The sequence below is a fragment of the Rattus norvegicus genome, chromosome 5, assembly GCF_036323735.1.
Source record: "Rattus norvegicus strain BN/NHsdMcwi chromosome 5, GRCr8, whole genome shotgun sequence".
Taxonomy (NCBI): Eukaryota; Metazoa; Chordata; class Mammalia; order Rodentia; family Muridae; genus Rattus; species Rattus norvegicus.
In genome coordinates, this window is record NC_086023.1 from 138,485,419 (window position 1) to 138,504,970 (window position 19,552).

Here is a 19,552-nt window from a genome sequence, read left to right on the forward strand (position 1 = left end):
GTCATTTTTCTTACCCTTTTTCCAGCTGCAGCATTACAGCTGGACATCATTGTCACCCTCTTGTGCTGTTGGACTCAGTTCAGGTGTTGACTACTTAGTCTAAAGCCTTTCCTTGTGTTTGCATTTGTGGTGCCGTAGAATTCTTATAAAGTTCTTTTATAAAATCACAAACACTTACAGTAATTTTTTCTATATTTTCTCCTTCCCTAGACTAATGTCCCCATAGGAAACAAAGTATTCATATCTCTAGCATCAGTGTTTTTACACAGCCGATAATGGATATTAAATGTTTGCAAAGTAAGTCAGGAAAAAAGATTTTAATGTGAAGAAAATGAAGTAAATGTGTGGCGAGATAAATTTGACATATGCCTGCTTGCTGCTGGTTAAAAAAAAAATTTCTAAACCTTGAAGAAAAGGACCAGGATAATACAGCTATATAGATAGACTGTAGGCTCGAGTCCACTCTGCCACAGGGTTCTGTGGAATATGGGATTTTGACGGCACTTCCCCCACGTTTACCTCCCCAGCATTTGCCACTGGACTGTAGGGAAGCACGGAGACACCGCTCCCGCGGGGGGTGGGGTGGGGAACACAGTTTGAAATGTTAGAAGATGGAGCTTGTTCGGAGGTCCCAGAGCCTGCAGTGATGAGACCATGGGGTTCTCAGACTCTTGGGCATCCAGGTGCAGGCTGGGCAGAGGGTCTAGTGCGGTTGGAGGGGGGGTGCCAGCTTGTCCCATGGGGATTGTTCTTGGATTGGATGCAGGCTTGGTGGCCTTTCTGGTGGGAGCACAGAGAGGCCTTCTATGGGTGATTAAAGTTGTGGCTCTGTAGACAAATCTTCATGGCTCTCTAGGATGGATCATGATGAAAAAAGACAGATCAAGGGGCTGGGCATTCAGCTCAGTGGTAGAGCGCTTGCCTAGCAAGCGCAAGGCCCTGGGTTCGATCCCCAGCTCCGGGGGGAAAAAAAAAGAAAAGAAAAAAAACAAACAAAAAGACAGTTCATGGTTCCTGTTTACTGGTTGTTCATGGTGGAAAATGGATGTATAATATATCATACCCAACTTTTTAAGGTGGGCCTGATATTAAATACCTTTTGCAGGTTTTTCTTGGCAAAGTGGCTTTATTAGTGTGGCAGGATCACAACAGGACTTAGGAATTAGCATTGGGGCCTTCTTCTTGCCAAAGGTGGGTAGAACATTGACAAAGCGTCACTTGTACTGCATTTGCCTCTTGGCCCAGCCTGTCTTCTTCTTCTTTTCCTATTTGGCCACCTTGGAGTCTGACCTCTTACTTTTCCAGCCTGAGCCAGGAAACCATGAACTTTACCTCACAGCATGGGCCAGCTACCTCCAGAGTGGTCAGGGCCTCTACACCACACTGGCCTAGGGTGGCCTCATCCTCCAGCAGCAGCCTGCCAGAAGCACAACTTGATCTTCTGGGGGCAGTGCCTTCTAGGGAGGCCACATGAGCTTTGATCTGGGCGCCATGTCTCCTGGCTGGTCACCTCAAGGGTGTGAGAGTACGCCTCCCTCCCCCTTACCCAACTCCCCACCATTGATTTCTTCACTTTGACATTCAGAGCACTGGGCAGAAATCACAGTGTCACCCGCCTTGGACCTTCTTGAGGTTTTGGTTTTTGAAGACAGGGATTATTGGTATAGCCACTGACTGTCCTGAAACTTACTCTGTAGACCAGGCTGGAGGTGTGACCAACTACCACCTGGCATATATATCGCTTTTATTAGAATACTTTACATTTTTAATAGCCATTGGATTATGTTTTAGAAACATTTGTGAATCCCTTAATTTAGTTTATCACAGAGTAGTAAAATTAGGAACAAGGGTAGTTAGTCTTTGGGGATGTCTTTGTGCGTAAGCTTTAAAGAATTCCTTCTGAGGTCCTACAAGTATGGGAATAGGGGGCTAGGTCCTTTCTTCTAAAGCAGAAATGTACTTGGTATGGTGCAAAAGGGAAGGAATAGTAGGACTGACAGTAGGGGTCAAAGGTGGAAGCCTGAGGCAGGCTGCCAGGTCTTTATAACCCATTGTAAAGGTAGGTTGTGTGAAGGAGGGGCAGCCCCTGCTGGTGGGAATGGGAGGATGTTAGTAGTGTCACTCTAGCTCCTGTTTGGAGCATGAGCTTTTGAGGAACAGAGTTAGGATAATGGAAGGCAAATTGCTGTGGGTAGTTTTGTCTTAAATTTTCCAAAACATTATCATACAAATTATTTGAAGGTTAAAAAGGCCAAGTAGTAGTATATGAACTTTACAGTATATTGGCTTTAAAAAAAGTAAATATATAATTGTTCATGGGTTTTGTTTGTTTGTTTTGAAACACCATGAAGTTGAAATACTTAGTATTTTTTGATGAAGAAAAATCTCAATTGTGTGCACCTAGGAATCATTTACATTTATTTAAGACAAGAGCTGGAAGGTGGACACATAATTAGAAAAGGATATCTTTTTATTTTACTTTTTCATAATTTTTTATTCATATTACATCTCAATCACAGCCTCCTTCTCCCAGTCTTGCTCTCACAAATCCCTTCCCCTGTTACCCCCTCTCCTTCTCCTTAGAGAAGGGGAAGCCCTCCTTGGTTACCACCCCACCCTGGGATGTCTAGTCCCAGCAGGACTAACTCATCACCCACTGAGGCCTAACCAGGCGGTCCAAGTAGGGCAAGGAGATCCAGTGGCAGGCAACAGAGTCAGAGACAGTCCCTATTCAAATTGTTAGGAAACCCACACGAAGACCAAACTGCATATCTACTACAAATGTCGGGGGTAGGTGGTAGGTTCAGTCCCCTGCATGCTCATTGGTGGTTCAGACTCTGAGACTCCTGGATTCTAGGTTTTCTTGTGGTATCCTTGACCCCTCTGGCTCGGTCAACACTCTTCCACAAGACTCCCTTCGCCCCGCCTGATGCTTGGCTTTAGATCTCTGCATCTGCCTCCATCCACTGCTGGGTGAAGCCTCTCAGTTAGAATAGGCTCCTGTCTGCAGGCACAGCAGAGTATCGGTGATAGAGTCAAAGGTTGGCTGTCTTGCATGGGATGGCTCTCAAGCTGGGCCAGTCATTGGTTGGCAGTTCCCTCCATCTCTGCTCCCTCTTCATCCCTGAGCATCTTGTAGGCAGGATAAGTTTTGGGTTGAAGATTTTGTGGGCGAGTTGGTGTACCCCTCTATCCACTGGAAGTTCTACCTGGCTACAGGAGATTGCCACTTCATTCTCTATTCCCTGCTGGTGGGAAGGAATCTCATCTGGGGTCACCCTTATAGCCTCCATCCCAGGTCTCCAGCTAGTCCCAGGGATGTTCTTAATGTTTTCTATTCTTACTCCTAACCCTCTCAGTCCCACTCCCCAGACACCTGATCACATCTCCATACCTCTCCTCATCCCCTCTCCCCCCAGTTCCCTCTTTCCATTTACTCTTGACTGTTCTGTTTCCCTCTTCTGAGTAAGAGTCACACATCCTCCCTTGGGCCCTTCTCTCTCTCTCTCTCTCTCTCTCTCTCTCTCTCTCTCTCTCTCTCTCTCTCTCTTTTTTTTTCCTGGAGCTGAGGACTGAACCCAGGGCCTTACGCTTGTTAGGCAAGCGCTCTACCACTGAGCTAAGTCCCCAACCCCCCTTGGGCCCTTCTTATGTTACCAGTTTCTTTGGGTCTGTGGGTTTGTAGTATGGGTGTCCTGCACTTCATGGCTAGTGTCCACTTATGAGTACATACTACATGTGTCTTTCCAGGTCTACATTACCTCACTCAGGACGATAATCTCAAGTTCCATCCATTTGCCTGCAATTTCATGGTGTCTTTGTTTTTTTGTTTGTTTTTTTCTTTTTCTTTTCTTAGTTCTTTTTTTCGGAGCTGGGGACCGAACCCAGGGCCTTGCGCTTCCTAGGCAAGCGCTCTACCACTAAGCTAAATCCCCAGCCCCAGTCTTTGTTTTAATAGCTGAATAGAATTCCATTGTGTAGATGTACATATTCTCTTTATCCATTCTTCAGTTGAGAAACATCTAGATTGTTTCCAGTTTCTGGCTATTACACAAAACCTGCTGTGAACATAGTTGAGCAATTGTCTCTGTGGTATAGTACAGCATCTTTTGGGTATATGCCCAGGAATGGTATAGCTGGGTCTTAAGGTAGAACTATTCTCATTTTTCTGAGAAACCATCAAAATTGATTCCAAAGAGATTGTACAAGTTTGTAGCCCACCAGCAATGGAGGAGTGTTTTCTTCCACATCCTCACCAGCATGTGATGTGATTTTTAAAAATCACTTTATTTATTTTGCATGAATACATATAGAAGCAGGAAACACAAATACAAGAGAAAATACTGTAGTATGTATGTGTGGAGGTCAGGACAACTTGGGATTTGTTTTGGTCATCCACCTTAGAGTAGGGATTGAGTCAGATCATCAGGTTTATCTGACAAGTATTTTTTAACCTGGTAAGCCAGCCCACTGGCCCAAAAGGACATTCTTCTGAGGATACTCTGTATCTAGCCATGTTTTTAATATTGTTATGGGGTTTTTTTGTTTTTTGTTTGTTTTTTGTTTTTGTTTTTTGTTACTCGATTTCTCAGTTGAGTCTGAGAAAGAGTAAGGATGTGTTTAAAGGAAAGGTTAAAGAGATAAGAGGAAGGAATGAAGCCTACATTCCTCCTCAGCTATAGAAAGGAGCAGACACTTTAGTTGTACAAGAATACCTGTGTGCACTACTTGGAAGGTACTGCATGTTACCTCCAAAGAATAAGTGTAAATAAAATAAAATCTAGGGGTTTTAAAACAAATCCTGTACATAGTTGAAGGTTTCATGTACATGAAACTTATTTTAACAACTGGGTAGAATTTTGGCTTTTTTACACAATTAATGGGTAGGCTTATAATTGGAATGCTTTGATACCTGTATTAGTGAATTGTCACAGATAGTAAGTGAACATTTTCATTATTTCCAAGATTTTCTACTCAGGCTACTGCTGATCTGGGAAATGGTCTAACGATATTTATTCCAACCTATGAAAGGGGTTCTGCACTCATTAGGTATTTTTCTGCCAGACAGAATTTTAGTTTTTAGCAGGAAGGACTTGAATATTTCTAGATGGACTTAATCCTTAATATGGCTTCCTGGTGCTATTATAAAATGAGTGCTAAACACTTTCTAGTTGCTATGCAAGCATAAAGTTGATTTTGTCTGTTAACCATTTTATCCTTTGATCTTGTTAGTTGTAAATACCATGTTTACATGACCTGGAATATACTCTGAATAATGACATCATCGACAAATTCTGACAGTTTTCCTTTTTTTCCAACCAACTCCTTCTCTTTCCTCAACTGTGTTGGAAGTTACTGCATTTGTAAGCCGCACGGAGTCTTGTTCTTTTGTTCGTTTTCCCTTTGAGTTTGTCCTTGGTTCACTGAGCTCATATTTTCAGATTTGTCTTTTACTAAATTTTCAAATGTTAGTCATTATTTCTTTCTTTTTTTTTTTTTTTTTTTTTTGTGTTCCCTTCTCTATTCTCAACCATACCAACTAGTTGTGTTTTTAACTGTATTGTTACAGTGGTATTTTCACATGAAAATATGTCTTGAGTTGCTAATACATGACCAGTGTATGTTTGCTCTTCTACTTGAGACTGAAAAAGCAACTTAAGGAAGGATTCGTTTAGTTACAACTTATGAGCTTAGACATTACACTTGTCTTTCTTCTGCCTTATTTCACTTAACTTGATGTCCTTCACTTCCTGCAAGTAAGAGTTCATTCTTCATTATTGAAAGATACTCCATTTTGTATATATATAAATATATACATGTATAACTGCATAGTTAAATGCATGCTGTATCCAGTTATTGATAGTCATCTCTCAGCTATTGGAATAGCTCTGATAAATATGGGTAACTATAGTGTTGACGTTGTTGTTGGAGTCCAAGGAGTAAGAGCTGAGTGGCATGGTTCTGAATTTACTTTTTAAGGTGGTTTTATTTTATGTGCATGAGTATCTTGCCTACATGTATGTCTGTGCATCACATGAATGCTTTGTACCTCTAGAAGTCAGAAGAGGGCACTGGGACCTAGACTTACAGACAGCAGTTGTACACTGCCATGTGGGTACCGGAAACCAAACCCAGGTCCCATGGAAGGACAAGTGCTCATCATGTCTGAGTCAGCTCTGCAGCTCCTAAGTCCAGTCTTGAGGAAAGCAGTTCGTTTATGTTAGTGCTGTGCTGCTTCTTACTGTGGCTCTGTTGTGTGGGATAAGGTCAGGTGCTGTGATACCCGTGCCTTTGCATTTTCCTCAGAGTTGCTCTGTCCATCTAGAGTTGAATTGGTTTCAATATGAAGTTGAGGTTTGTTTGGTTGGCTCCCCGACCCCCTGGTTCTGTGACAAATGCTGTTTTGTATTTTAATGAGTATTGCATTGAATGTATAGCTTACTTTAGGTAGCGTGAGCATATTAACAGTGTTCTCACTTGTGTAGGCAGCAGGTCTTCTGCCTCTAGTATTTCCTCCAGTTTCTTTCTAAAGTACTTTGTAATTGTTACTGTGAAAGTTTTTTACTTTGGTTTGTTTGCTTAACAGATTGTGGGGTGTGAGCTCTTTAAGAATTGGGTTGCTTTCATTGTTGGAATATGGAAAAGCTGCTGGCTCTTAGTATATTTTGTATTCTATTTTATAAAGAGCACTCATCAGTTCTAATAGTTTAGTGACGTTCCTGACTAGACCTTTGAGACCCACACAGCTTTCTGCAGCTCTGCTTTCTCTAGTTGTTTGTTGTTCAAGTTATTACTAATTGTTTTCCTTTCTTTTTCATTCTTATATAAACCCCACCCCACTGACTAGTTTTCTTTCACAAATAATATTTATCTAGGTCTTATTCATTTTCATGTTTTTAATCTCTCCACTAAGCTTTTTCTTATTTTATTCAGATGTTCTTTATTTCATGAGTGTATTAATAATTCATTACAACACTGAATCTTAGATGGGTATCTGTGGATTTTTTTCCCCTTAGGGTTTCCTGTTGCCTTGTGGGTAAGCTGAATCCAAGGCCTTGTGCCTTCTGCAATCCCATAGTTACTGTTATTAAATGATGCCAGTAGCCCCAAGTGTGAGCTTTTAAAAGTCTATGCTCAATTGCGGCATGTGAGGATGGGATTTCTTCCAGACAATTGACACCATGGTCACAAGTTATTCACTTGCCTTTCTTACCTTTCTAACACTGAGGGTAAATTTTTTGAGAGACACACTCTTTTTTTTTTTTCTTTTTTTTTTCTTTTTTTTTTTTTTCTTTTTTCAGAGCTGGGGACCGAACCCAGGGCCTTGCTCTACCACTGAGCTAAATCCCCAACCCCGAGACACACTCTTTAAATGCAGACAACATTTGTGCATTGTTTTAGAAACTCATGTTTATAACAATGCATAGGACATACTATTTAAGATATTGTTTGTCATTTTTTTATGTAAGCAGTAATAAGGATGTAACAGAGGCCTAAACGAGATGCCTGTTTCTCAGGTGGAGACAGGAGTAGTTGAAGTCAGAGGGATATACAGTCATTTAGATGTCCAGACTCTTTCTAATCTTTTTTCCCAGGGCTTCTCAATAATTGCCTAAGTCAGCTGTCAGATTAGACAAGACTATTTCTGTCATACAGTGTGACGGAGACGTTGTAGGCAAGCCAGCTTCTTCAAAGAAATGCTGCAGAAGTTGCATGTATTACTCAATACTCCATTGACCATGGCACAGTCACATGACCACAGCTAGCTGCAGATAAGTCTGGGAACGGTGGTTCCTAGCGTGCAGCTATGGGCAGATAACTGTTGCTGAAAAGGAGAAGTGGGGGAAGTTGTTAGGTGCCAGCCCCACCCTACCACCCTATCATGAGACTCACTGAGGTGTAATAAGGGAGTACCAAACTTGGTAGGATTAGGCCAGTAGCATGCCAGAATATAGTAAGAATGCAGAAGGGATTTTAAATAGCTGCTTATTTTCATAATTTGAAAAAAGGCACAACACTGGATATTGGAGAATTTGATAAAATCCCTTCAAACTGTGTCGACTTGTTGGCTATACAAGCTAATAATTGTTTATTTTGTTCTTGTATTTTAGGCCTCAACTCCATATAGCATAGATTCAGATTCTTTGGGAATGGAGTGTATTATTTCGGGAAGTGCCTCTCCAACTCTGGCAATCAACACTGTGACTAACAAAGTAATTCCACTTTTAAACATTTTTCAATGTCCTGAGTAATGACAATTGTTATGTATGTGAAGTTTAAAGATGATATAAATTTGCTCAATCTATACGTGATGACAGCTTGAGACTTGAATCTAGAATGTTTTGAAGTGTATGCACAAATGCCAGTTTTGGTAGGGCCTGTCCTGTCATTACAGCTGCAGAGGAAGTTAGGCAGAAGGATCACAATTTCAGGCTTCATGGGCAACAGAATGAGGTCAAGGCCAACTTGGACAACTTAATGATGCCTTGTCTTCAAAAAAATGTATGGGCTGGCAAGATAACTCTGTAGATAGAAGTGATTGCTGCTGGGGTTGGGGATTTAGCTCAGTGGTAGAGCGCTTGCCTTGCAAGAGCAAGGCCCTGGGTTCGGTCCCCAGCTCCGAAAAAAAGTAAAAAAAAAAAAAAAAAAAAAAAAAAAAAGTGCTTGCTGCTAAGCCTGAGAACCTAAAGCTCAGTTCTTAAGGTGAGCCCCACATAGTGAATGGAGGAAACAAATCCTTCGAGTTGTCTTCTGACCTCCATGTGCTCACCTGATTGCCCCTCCACAGAATAAACAAATAAATGTAATAAAAATATTTTTAAAGGATCTAGATTTATATAGCTCCATATTTCCCTAGCATGTATAAGTAAGCCTTGGGTCCAGTTCCTAGTAGTATCTCCCCTGCCACATCATCACCACCACCACCACCACCACCATCATCATCACCATCCATAAACAATTAGAAAATATTTGTTGGGAAGAATTGGAGCATGCTTACTGAGAAGTTATGTGCTAATTTAAATTTTGACTTGGCCAGTTCCCATGGATAGAATTTCTGGACTAGTATTTTTATTTATCAATTCATTTTGAAATTTGATTGGCTTTTCAAATATGTACTTGAAGAAAAGAGTTGTTAAATTTTATGGGATGTTTCTTAGTTCCTTTGCTGATTTTATAAGTACTCTGACAAATACCTTGAGGAGGGAGGAAGGGCTCATCCTAGTTCACAGTTGAAGAGTACAGTCCATCATGGCAGAAAAATTAGGGTTGTAGCATGATGAGTGTCAGTGCTTAGTTTGATTTCTTCGTTTTATACAGTCTAGGATCTCCACTCAAGGAATGGTCCTCCCTGTGGATTACTTAATCGAATCACGATAGTCACTCATGGGTATGTTCAGGTCTCCTTTCATGGGTGATTCTAGATCTTGTCAGGTTGACAACAGTAGTCATCACAGAAGTCAGCAGAATGCAACAACAAAACACTTTCCACACTTTCCACAACCCATTTTAATGGTGCGCAACCTGTTTTGTGATACTCAAGTCTAGAAAAAATCATATTTGGTAGTGTGCTGTATTTTTGGAGATGCTGGTGGTTAGATACACAGTTTAGTGCAAATGCCTCTTCTCCCCAAGACAGCCAGGTCTTCTGTGTCGGAAGTCTAATGTGCTTTGGGAGCGTCATGAGGCAGCCTTTCCTATGGCGCAGGCAGGGTCTTGAAACTGCATCTGCGCTGTTTGTGTTCACAGTCTGTACTCTTGTCTCACCCCCAGGCCTGTGGCCTCTGCCTTTTTCCGGCCTGTCTACTTTGTGCCTTTTCTGTTTCCATTTTTCTCATGTACATATGTAAATATAAATGCATACATTGTTGCACCTATGGGATCTATTTGTAGGAACGTAAAGATTGTCAAGAATTTGTGATGGGAGCAGATTTCAGTCTTGAAAGGACACTGGCAGTGGAAATACAATAGTTTTTCTTCCTACGTGGCGATCTGTAGAATGATCACTGTCCTTAGGTGTGTTTCCTAGTGGTGATGGAGTTTGATGAAGTCCTAACAGTTCTGTTATTCTATTTTGAATAGGCCCTAGACATCTAAGTAGCATCTCTAATGATGGAGATCTAAACTGAAAACTTTCTGATGAAGTGTTTATAGTCTGAAACCAGAACTCTCTAATACAGCTTTTGCAGCAGTCTGAGATGCTGAGGGCCTAGACTTGGACAGTTGAAGTTATTATGTAACCCAGGAAGAAATAATGGTAGGATCTTCTGATCAAATTGTATGATGATGTTCAAGGGGCTGCAGTTTTTAGGTCTTGTTTTCAGAGAACTAGTACCAGACAAACCATTCGCCTTTTCCCCTCTACCGAACCTGTACAAACACACTAGCACCTCTACATGAGGGACATGGGGCCACAGAACAGGAACCTGAGACAGCCTTGTCCGAGAGCTACAGAAGAAACCAGTGGAGGGGACTTTGAAATGAATGAATACTTAGGAGAAAAGATCCTGAGGCATACCAGAAGTCGAAGTTTATATAAGCAAAATCCACTTTTAAGCATTTGTGAAAACCTAATTCTGTGAGCTTGGTTTCAGATACAAAGAAAATAGACTCACTACTGGCTGGAAACAGGGGACAAATATTGCACTCCACAGTCTTTGGTGAGAGCTGTGGTGAATAACGTAGGCTGCCAAGTTATAGCATTTGTCCTGTGAGTCAGGACAGACCATTCTAGACTAGTCTCAACTGTTTGTACAGTGGTGGGTGAATATTTTTGTTAAAAGATAGCTAAATTCTATTTAGAGATCATCGGAGCCATAATTTTCCACAAATTACTGATCAAAGTTCCATGTCTTACGAACAACCCATCACTGTTCGGGTTATTTTAAAAAAATAATACAACAATATACCAGTGTAATAAGGAAACAGTGAATCTCAAAAGTAAGAAGGGGAGGAACAAAGGAGAATTGGGAGGAAAGCAAACACAGTTTTTAATGCAGTTACACCAGGAATAGCATGAACGTAGATACAAGCAATACTTCACTTACAGGTAAGAGCTTCAGACTGGTGGGAGGAGAAGACCCAGCTCTGCAGTACTTAGAAAAGCTCTGTCCTCAGCTCCGAAAAAAAGAAAAAAGAAAAAGTTCTAGGCAAAGTTATATTTTATAAGGGAGTTTTTATATTGATTATGAAGTGACAGTTTTTTTTTTTTTGGAGCTGGGGACCGAACCCAGGGCCTTGTGCTTGCTAGGCAAGCGCTCTACCACTGAGCTAAATCCCCAACCCCTGACAGTTTTTTGTATACATCTAAAACATACCCTCAAATGGACAGAATTGAAAAAAAAAAAGTGAACAAATCTTATTTGTAATGCTAGAGTTTAACTTGCGGATAAACTCAGAACTAGAATATCAAGATCCTGATAACAAATAAAAAAATTCCACTAGAGTTGTGGAAAATTTGAACTCAAATTAGGAAATCTAAATTATGTACACTGTTTATCCACCAATTGCATAATATATTTTTGAGTACCCATTGAGTAGTTACCAAGTCAGTATTTGGAAGGCACGTTATAGCATACAGATCGTATTTCCCCTAGAATGGAATTAGGGTTAGAAGTCATAGCAAAAATATAGAAAGTTCTTCAGAATTGGTAAGTTAAATAGTATGCTTCTAACTTACCCCCATGGATCAAAGATACGTGATATTTATTAGAAAATCAGTGAAATACAAGTAACTTCAAACTTCAAAGCCTGTAAAGCATAAAGTAATAGCCTCAGTTAAATATTGATGGTTTGAGTATCTGGAAACAACCAAAACAAATGCAGTGAAGGACTGTGGTTTGAAAAGGGAGGGTGTGTGAAGTAGAAAGTATTTTATATTTATATTTATAACAATAATCAAATGAGAATCCGGTGAACATGTCCATAGAGGGTGAAAGTCCTAATGCATGAGGTAAGAAAGTCCCAGGCGGCGGCTGAGTGCGCTGATGCATACCTGCAGCGCTGGTGCTGCTCTCAGAGCACAGAGAGGGAGGACAGGGGGGGGGGGGGGGGGAGTAGGAACAGCCCATAATTGGAGAAAGGCGATATTCAGACCAGAAGTAACTGGCAGAAAATAAAGCCATAACTAAGTAAATACACAGTTTTTATGCAGAAAGTGATTGTAAAGAAGTCAGCTTTTCTTGTGAATGCTGATGATCAGTCAAAATCTGATGTGTTTTTGAGAAGGAAGATGGGGAGGGAGGGAGAGCTGTAGATAAATGACAAATTGAGAATTGTCGGATAAAGGGCCGATGGGATGGCACAGTTGGTAAGGTAAATGCCCTGTGGAGTAGTTACTGAGTACCTGACTAGACAAGGGAGAAAGGGTTTACACTCACTACTGTGGAGTGTCATGGCAGCAAGGGCTAGCTGGTCATATTGCATCAGTATTGGAGAGCAGAAAGTGAACAGGAAGTGGTATAGCACCGTAGAATCTCAAGTTTCACATCCCCTTGCAACCTCCCCTAATGGTAGCACCAATTGAAGATCAAGTGTTAAACATGTAAGTCTGTGGGGGACATTTCATATTCCAACCACAGAAGCTCACAAAGACAAGTGCCTGAGTGAGTTCTGGACCCTTGTAAAAAAACACCGGATATGATGAGGTGCATTTGTGACCCTCCTACTGAAGAGGTGGAGAGAGGAGGGTGTCTGGCTCAGTGGCCAGCCAGTCTACTTGCCTAGTTGGTAAAGTCTAGGTCACTGAGAGTCACTGTCAGACAGAGGTGGATAATGTTGCTGAACTTGGCACTTGAGGCAGTCTGCTCTGCATACATACACACATTTAAATGAGGAGTTTTCTCTCAAAATTTTTTTTTTTTTTTTGGAGCTGAGGACCGAACCCAGGGCCTTGTGCTTGCTAGGCAAGCGCTCTACCACTGAGCTAAATCCCCAACCCCTCTCCCAAATATTAAACAAGAGAAAGCTTTTATTATAAATGAAACTGGTACTAACATAAGACTAGACAGACTCTGAATAAATCCAACAATGCTTTTAATAAGTGTAAAAAGAAAAATCACCTTCAGTGTAGAAAAGTCAGTTTTAGATAGATCTGAGATCGAAATTATAAAAGATGATAATGTTTTCAGTCAGATAAAATATTTTTTAATAGGGGAAGGCAGTAATATTTATGGCAGATAATGCCATAGGATACAATGCTTTGTGAAAGAGAAACCATAAATGATTTTAGCACAGAAAAGGCTGGCAGTAGTGGTAGATCTCCATGTGGTGAGATCGGAGATGAGGGTCACTGTTGACATGGATGGTTAGGAGAAGCAGCAGCAGGGTTTGGGGAAACCAGAGGTAAGTAGTGTCATTAGTTCCCAAAATGTAGTCATCTGTGAATGTCTCAGTAACTCAGTCACTTGTGAGTCTGTTGAGTTCAGAACTGGTTTCAGAATAACAGAGTTAATGTTTTTAAATTTGTATTTTCACTGGTGTGCCAAATTGATGGGTAACATTAGCTAGACATCAGTAATTGACGCATGATATCCTTTATAGTCTTCACAGCCATAGTTACAAGCTAGATAAAACTTAAAACTAAATTTACTTTGGTAAAGCAGGAAAAAGTTTTACTAAATTGTTACCACAGAGCAAACTTCTGCTTAGTGTTGGTGGACAGAACACAAAACAGTATTTCAGAGAAGCATGTGTTTGTTGAGTTAGAAGCTGCTGTGTTCATAGGTACTGCTTTCAGTGCCCGGAACAACTGACAGGTCAGTTAGTGCTGACAAATGCTTTTATAATGAAATCCAAGCTTCAGACAAAAAAACTAGAATTCTTGGAGACTCCACTACAGTGAGTCTGCTAGCTTCCCACTACTAAGACGCCTCTAGTGAGATTGCGGTGATGTTAGCAGGTGTTAGGGTTTGTTTGTTTTCAATGTATAGTGAAATATGTTAATACAAGATCACTTAAATCATTTTCCAAATGGTGTTATAACATGTGTAAATAAATGGTCAGTTGGAAGTACAAGGTAGAACAGTAGATTTTAACTGAGTATAAAGATATTTACCATGGTTTTTTTAAAAATTTTTTTTATTAATTATTTACTTATATAAGTAAACTGTAGCTTGTCACACTCTTTACAGATCCCATTACAGATGGTTGTGAGCCACCATGTGGTTGCTGGGAATTGAACTCAGGACCTCTGGAAGAGCAGTCAGTGCTCTTAACCACTGAGCCATCTCTCCAGCCCTTGCCATGGTTTTTAATTACATATTGCAACTTCAGTTTTTATAATCTTGATACTTGGCATGTTTTGATGTGTCAGAAACTATGCACAGTTACATGAGAAGTTCATCAATGCTTAAGCAACACGGTGTCAGACTGCCTCTGAAGCAGCGAATGAGAGCTTGCTGTTTGATATCCAGCAGACCTCGAGAATTTACAAAAATGTAGACCATCGCTCTTTCATTTTACTTGTTTACTGTATAATGCTACTGTGTAATTGGATTAATGGTTATTTCAAATGAATTAATCAGTTAAATTGTGTGATAATTTTCAATATACCAGATAATGCCAATTAAAAAAGTTATATTGTATATTCTTGGTTTTATGATTATGTGCTTTTAGTGTCAGAGACACTGGTGCACACTTATATGCATGCATTGACACACCACATAAAAAAAACTACATAAGATGGATTTTTTTTTTAACCTTCTGATATTAAATGTTTACTAACTATACCCACTGAATTTAGTTTATGTTCTGGATAACCATGTATTTTAGATTGGGAGCAGTAAGAAAATTGTTTCATGGTAAGCAAGGACTTAACGTTCAAACATAGCTTTGGTGCAGAAACTGAAGGAAAAAGCACTTTGCTCTGTCTGGCTGTAGGCTCAGCTGTGGTTTGCAGTGCTACTGTACAATCCTCTGAAGTCTAGGAACTGTGCATTGAGGTGCTGCTTTACTTTTCATTCCAGGTAACATTGTACAACACTGATCAGGATGGTAGTGACAGCCCTCGGAGCAGCCTTAACAACAGTCTCTCAGACCAGAGTTTGGCGTCTGTTAATTTGAACAGTGTGGGAAGTGTACATAGTTATACACCGGTAAGTCCCGATGAAGTTAATTTCTTTGTGGAATATTCATTGTACAAAATTTAACCAAATATACTTGAAATGCCAATTTAAAAAATGTAGAAATGGGTTATTGAAGTGGCCCTGTGGATTCCATCCCCACGATCCACATGATGCAGGGAAAGAACTGTTGCAAGTTCTCTTCTGGCCTCCACACGCATGCCATGGTACACGCATGCCCAGACATGTAACTAGAGTAAGTGGAAGATGAAGTGTGATTTCTTCCTGGTCAGCTAATGAGCCCATAAAGCAGATTATCTTTTTATTCAGTCTGGAAAACAAAGTCTTGGCATGAAGGGGCTCACATGTGAATATTCTTACTCTTGTACTTGTCTGTTACCTCTTAGGAGAAGATGACTTAAGGATGACTGATGCTCTTTTCAGAGGATCTAGTTAAGAATACTGAGCCAAGAGTTGCACAACAAAATGTTCATTAGTGTAATAGTGATTTCTCGATATTCTAGGGACAAGAAAATAGAAAAAATGTGTAGGACCAAGTCTCTCTTCTTCACCCGTGGACATGAAAATCAGAGAATTCTTGCTCTAGTTAGGTTTTTGTTGCTGCATGCAATGCCATGACCAAAACCAACTCGGAGAGGACATGCTTTACTCTCATAAAGTGTACTGTCTAGTAGAGGAAGTCAAGGCAGAGACTCAACACAGTAGAAGGTGATGCAGAGTCTACTGAGGAATATTGCTTACCAACTGACTTACTCTTTTGGGAGTTTTTTTAAGATTTATTTCATTTTATATATATGAGTACACTGTAGCTGTCTCATATTGGTTGTCTCATATAGCTGTCTCAGATGGTTGTGAGCCACCGTGTGGTTGCTGGGAATTGAACTCAGGACCTCTGGAAGAGCAGTCAGAGCTCTTAACCGCTGAGCCATCTCTCCAGCCCTGACTTACTCTTGATGGCTTGCTCAGCCTGCTTTCTTATATACCACCCAGGACCGCTAGCCAGGATAATGCTGCCTACAGTAGGGTAAGCCTTCCCATTGTGATCATTAATTCAAAAACAAAAGTCCCACAGACTTAACCCACAGGCCAGTGTAATGGAGGCATCTTCTCAGTTGAGGTCCCTCTTCTCAGATGACTCTAGCTTGTATCAAGTTGATGTTTTTGCCCAGCACAACGTTCAAGTTTCTGATTTGTAATAGTGTAGTACTGTGCATGGCCTCCACAGTTTACTTATTTCTGTGACTTAGGTGCCTAGTATAATGAACATGCGATGTGCATTATACACTGAATTATACTCTGTAGTTTAGACCAGAGTAAAGGAGAAAAACTGTATCTGATTTAGTACCAAAAATTGTTCCCCAAAATATTTGTTTGGTTGAATCCACAGACGTGGAACCCACAGACGTGGGAAGCCTATTATACATAGGTGATTAAAGATTATTATATAAAAAGAATAAAGTGAAGTAAGCAAACATTTAATGATTTTAAGTTGCCTAAGTGTAAAATGTCTTGATACCAAAGAATAGGACTTAGTATCATAAGGTAAGAGTAGACATTGAGCATTTATTTGGTCTGAGGATACAGCTCAGTTCCCCAGATCTCACAGGCAATATCAAGCTAGGACGCCCGTGTGGCTATGACAGGCTGCGTGAGTAAGGGTTTGCTGTAATGGGGGGTTTATATGGCAGCTGGGCAGTCTTGTTACATTCAGTAATAGCCAAGAAGGACCATGCCTTACTGAACCAGGGAAATGGATGAGAAGTTGCCTTTTGGTTGCCTCGCAAAATAGGAGGGCAGGAGAAAACCTCTACTCATCACGTTTGGGAGTTAACACAAGTCTGCCATCAACGTCTGCCATTGCGCTTTTCCTTCACCATTGGTGTGGTGGTGGGTAACTCAGCAGCATGCGACTGGTGGAACCATACCTCTTCATAAAGATTGTTTTAAAATTTACTTTTAATCTTACATCTATGGGTATTTTGTACACATACGCGTCAGTGGATGTGCATGTGGTAGCCTTCAGGTCCCCTAAAAATGGTATTTGAAAAAACATAAGCAAAAAAATTAATATTTTTCTTATTATTGCAAATATCTTGAGCATCATTTTGAATAACTAATTTTCAGTGATTATACAAACCTTAACTTACAGAACACTAACCAAATGGTAGTTTATCATTTTTTGATAAAATCTTTCAAAAATACAGTTGATGTAGGACGGTAGGTATAACTCAGTGGCAGAGCATTTCCCTGACGTATGCAGACCCTTGGGTTTCATCCCTAGCCCTACAAAAAATAAAAATAAAAGATACATGGTCAGATTCTTGCTCACGACTGCCTATGCCAACTAGGTGATCTTTGAGCTTCCCAGCACTCTCCGTCTTGCCTTAGGCCTGCTGGGATTTCATATGCATGCCCCTGCATCCGCCCCTGTTTTGGTTCTAGGGATCCAAACTTCAGCCCTCATGATTGCATGCGTGTCACAGAATGCAGACAGCTACCTTCACAAGCATAGCACAGATACGCCCTTCAAACTTAACCTACATGCGTGCAGTCTTCTTGTTTTTTGAAGTTCTGGTTGTATTTCTGTAACCTTCATAACTCAAGGTTCCTGTCTGTCCCTTTCTGTTCAGGATCTCCTTTGCTTTGCACATCTGGGAGTCATTGTGGTGGGTTTCTTCTATGGGCAGGAGTTGGTATTAGGGTGGCTCTCAGGGTCTTATACATGCTGAGCAGCCTTCCACCAAGGACCTGCAGCCCCTGTCTTCTGTATTGTTTATCTCTTCCATTCTTGTTCCCTCAGTCAACATCTTTCCTCCTGAAATGAATAGTGCTGCATTGGGCAATGTCCTATCTGCTGATGGTATTTGAACTTGTGTAAAGATGATTCAAATAAATGGAAGCGGTGTAGGTCGCTCTCTGGTACAGTGCAGTCTACAGAAATCATGCTGAAGAGATGGAGAGAATTCCAGGCTTATCTCACTTGACTCACTGTTTCTCTTATGCATGTGGAGGCTGGATTGGATCGCTGTGGTTCCTCAAGCTCCAAGCCAGTGTTTTTCCCCCTCTGACACTTAAAGGAGGGTGTGCCTGCTAGAGAATGGAAAACCCACAGGCTGATGTTATTGACTTGGATTCCAGAGCTGGCGCTAATACTGAGCCATTATATTCATTGTTTTCTTTATTAGGTCACTAACCATCCAGAACCAGTCTCTCAATCACTAACGCCTCAGCAGCAGCCGCAGTACAACCTTCCAGAACGAGATAAACAACTGCTTTTCACAGAATACAATTTTGAAGATCTTAGTGCCTCGTTTCGGAGTCTGTATAAGTCAGTTTTTGAGCAATCACTTAGTCAACAAGGTGAGCGTCTTTTTAAATGTCCTTTTTTTCATAACATGAGTGTTTTAATTTCATAGACCATCTCTTAGACCTGCTAATTCTAGAAAGTTATGATGAGTTTGGGGGAGAGTATGTTACGCCACTTTTGGCTTACTGAGCTATTTATATTTATGTTATGGCAAAGGAAAACACACTAATTTCAACCTACATGCAGAGTTGACTTGATTATGAGGGCATTCTGGAGCATTGTGCTGAAGAATTCTCACACCACGTCTGTGGCACATGGGATGTTTGATTGGTAGAGGTAACACAAGAATACATGGGCCTTGTTTTTGTTCCGACTAGCATTCCCAGTGAGATAGCCACTCGAGTTTAAGCACCAAGTTTGTGGTTTGTTTATGGCACCTTTAAAAAAATTTACATGTGTGCATCTGAATGTTGATTCCATACATATGCCTTGCTCTGTAAATAATACTGGGACAAGTGTCAGGAGATGGAAGGACATCTGACCACAAATGATCTTACTCTGTTTTCAGGTTTAATGAGCATCCCTTCGGAATCTTCCCAACAGTCCCATACTTCATGTTCCTATCAGCACTCTCCTAGCAGTACAGTGACCTCTCACCCTCACAGCAACCAAAGCAGCCTGCCCAACAATCATAGTGGCCTCAGTGCCACAGGTAGTAATTCGGTTGCACAGGTCTCGCTGTCCCACCCCCAGATGCACACACAGCCCTCTCCACATACACCCCATAGACCGCATGGTTTACCACAGCACCCACAGCGTCCCCAGCACCCAGCATCACACCCACAGCAACACAGCCAGCTACAGCCGCCTCACTCCCAGCACCCCCCTCCACATCAGCACATACAACACCATCCAAACCATCAGCACCAGACGTTAGCGCATCAGCCACCACCACCCCCTCAACAGGTATCCTGTAATTCTGGTAAGTTTTTCGTGCTTTTCTTGGAATAGCTGTGACTTAGATCTGCCCTTTATTATGTGGACGTCCTGTAGTATTTACTACTGAAACCCTTTTACTTGTCTAATCTTTTCTTACTATATTTCATTCACTTCTTGGGTGACCTCCTGAAGATTTCCTTGATTAAAATGCATTGGAAACATAGGC

General features: G+C 41.0%; 1 protein-coding gene and 1 pseudogene across 6 annotated transcripts in view; one reads left to right on the forward strand and one right to left on the reverse strand.

The window, feature by feature from the left end:
• The window catches only part of Foxj3 (forkhead box J3), an 88,138-nt gene that overhangs the window by 59,796 nt on the left and 8,790 nt on the right, over nt 1-19,552 (forward strand). For 4 of the 6 annotated variants that reach the window (XM_039110006.1, XM_039110007.1, XM_039110008.2 and 1 more), the window contains 4 exons: nt 8,112-8,213; nt 14,964-15,092; nt 18,266-18,440; nt 18,956-19,369. In XM_039110006.1, coding sequence (XP_038965934.1) covers nt 8,112-8,213; nt 14,964-15,092; nt 18,266-18,440; nt 18,956-19,369 — 820 coding nt within the window. The remainder of the gene's footprint in view (nt 1-8,111; nt 8,214-14,963; nt 15,093-18,265; nt 18,441-18,955; nt 19,370-19,552) is intronic. The other 2 variants (XM_039110009.1, XM_063287744.1) reach the window with 1 other exon arrangement.
• Nucleotides 970-1,561, reverse strand: LOC134487092 (ubiquitin-like FUBI-ribosomal protein eS30 fusion protein; annotated as a pseudogene).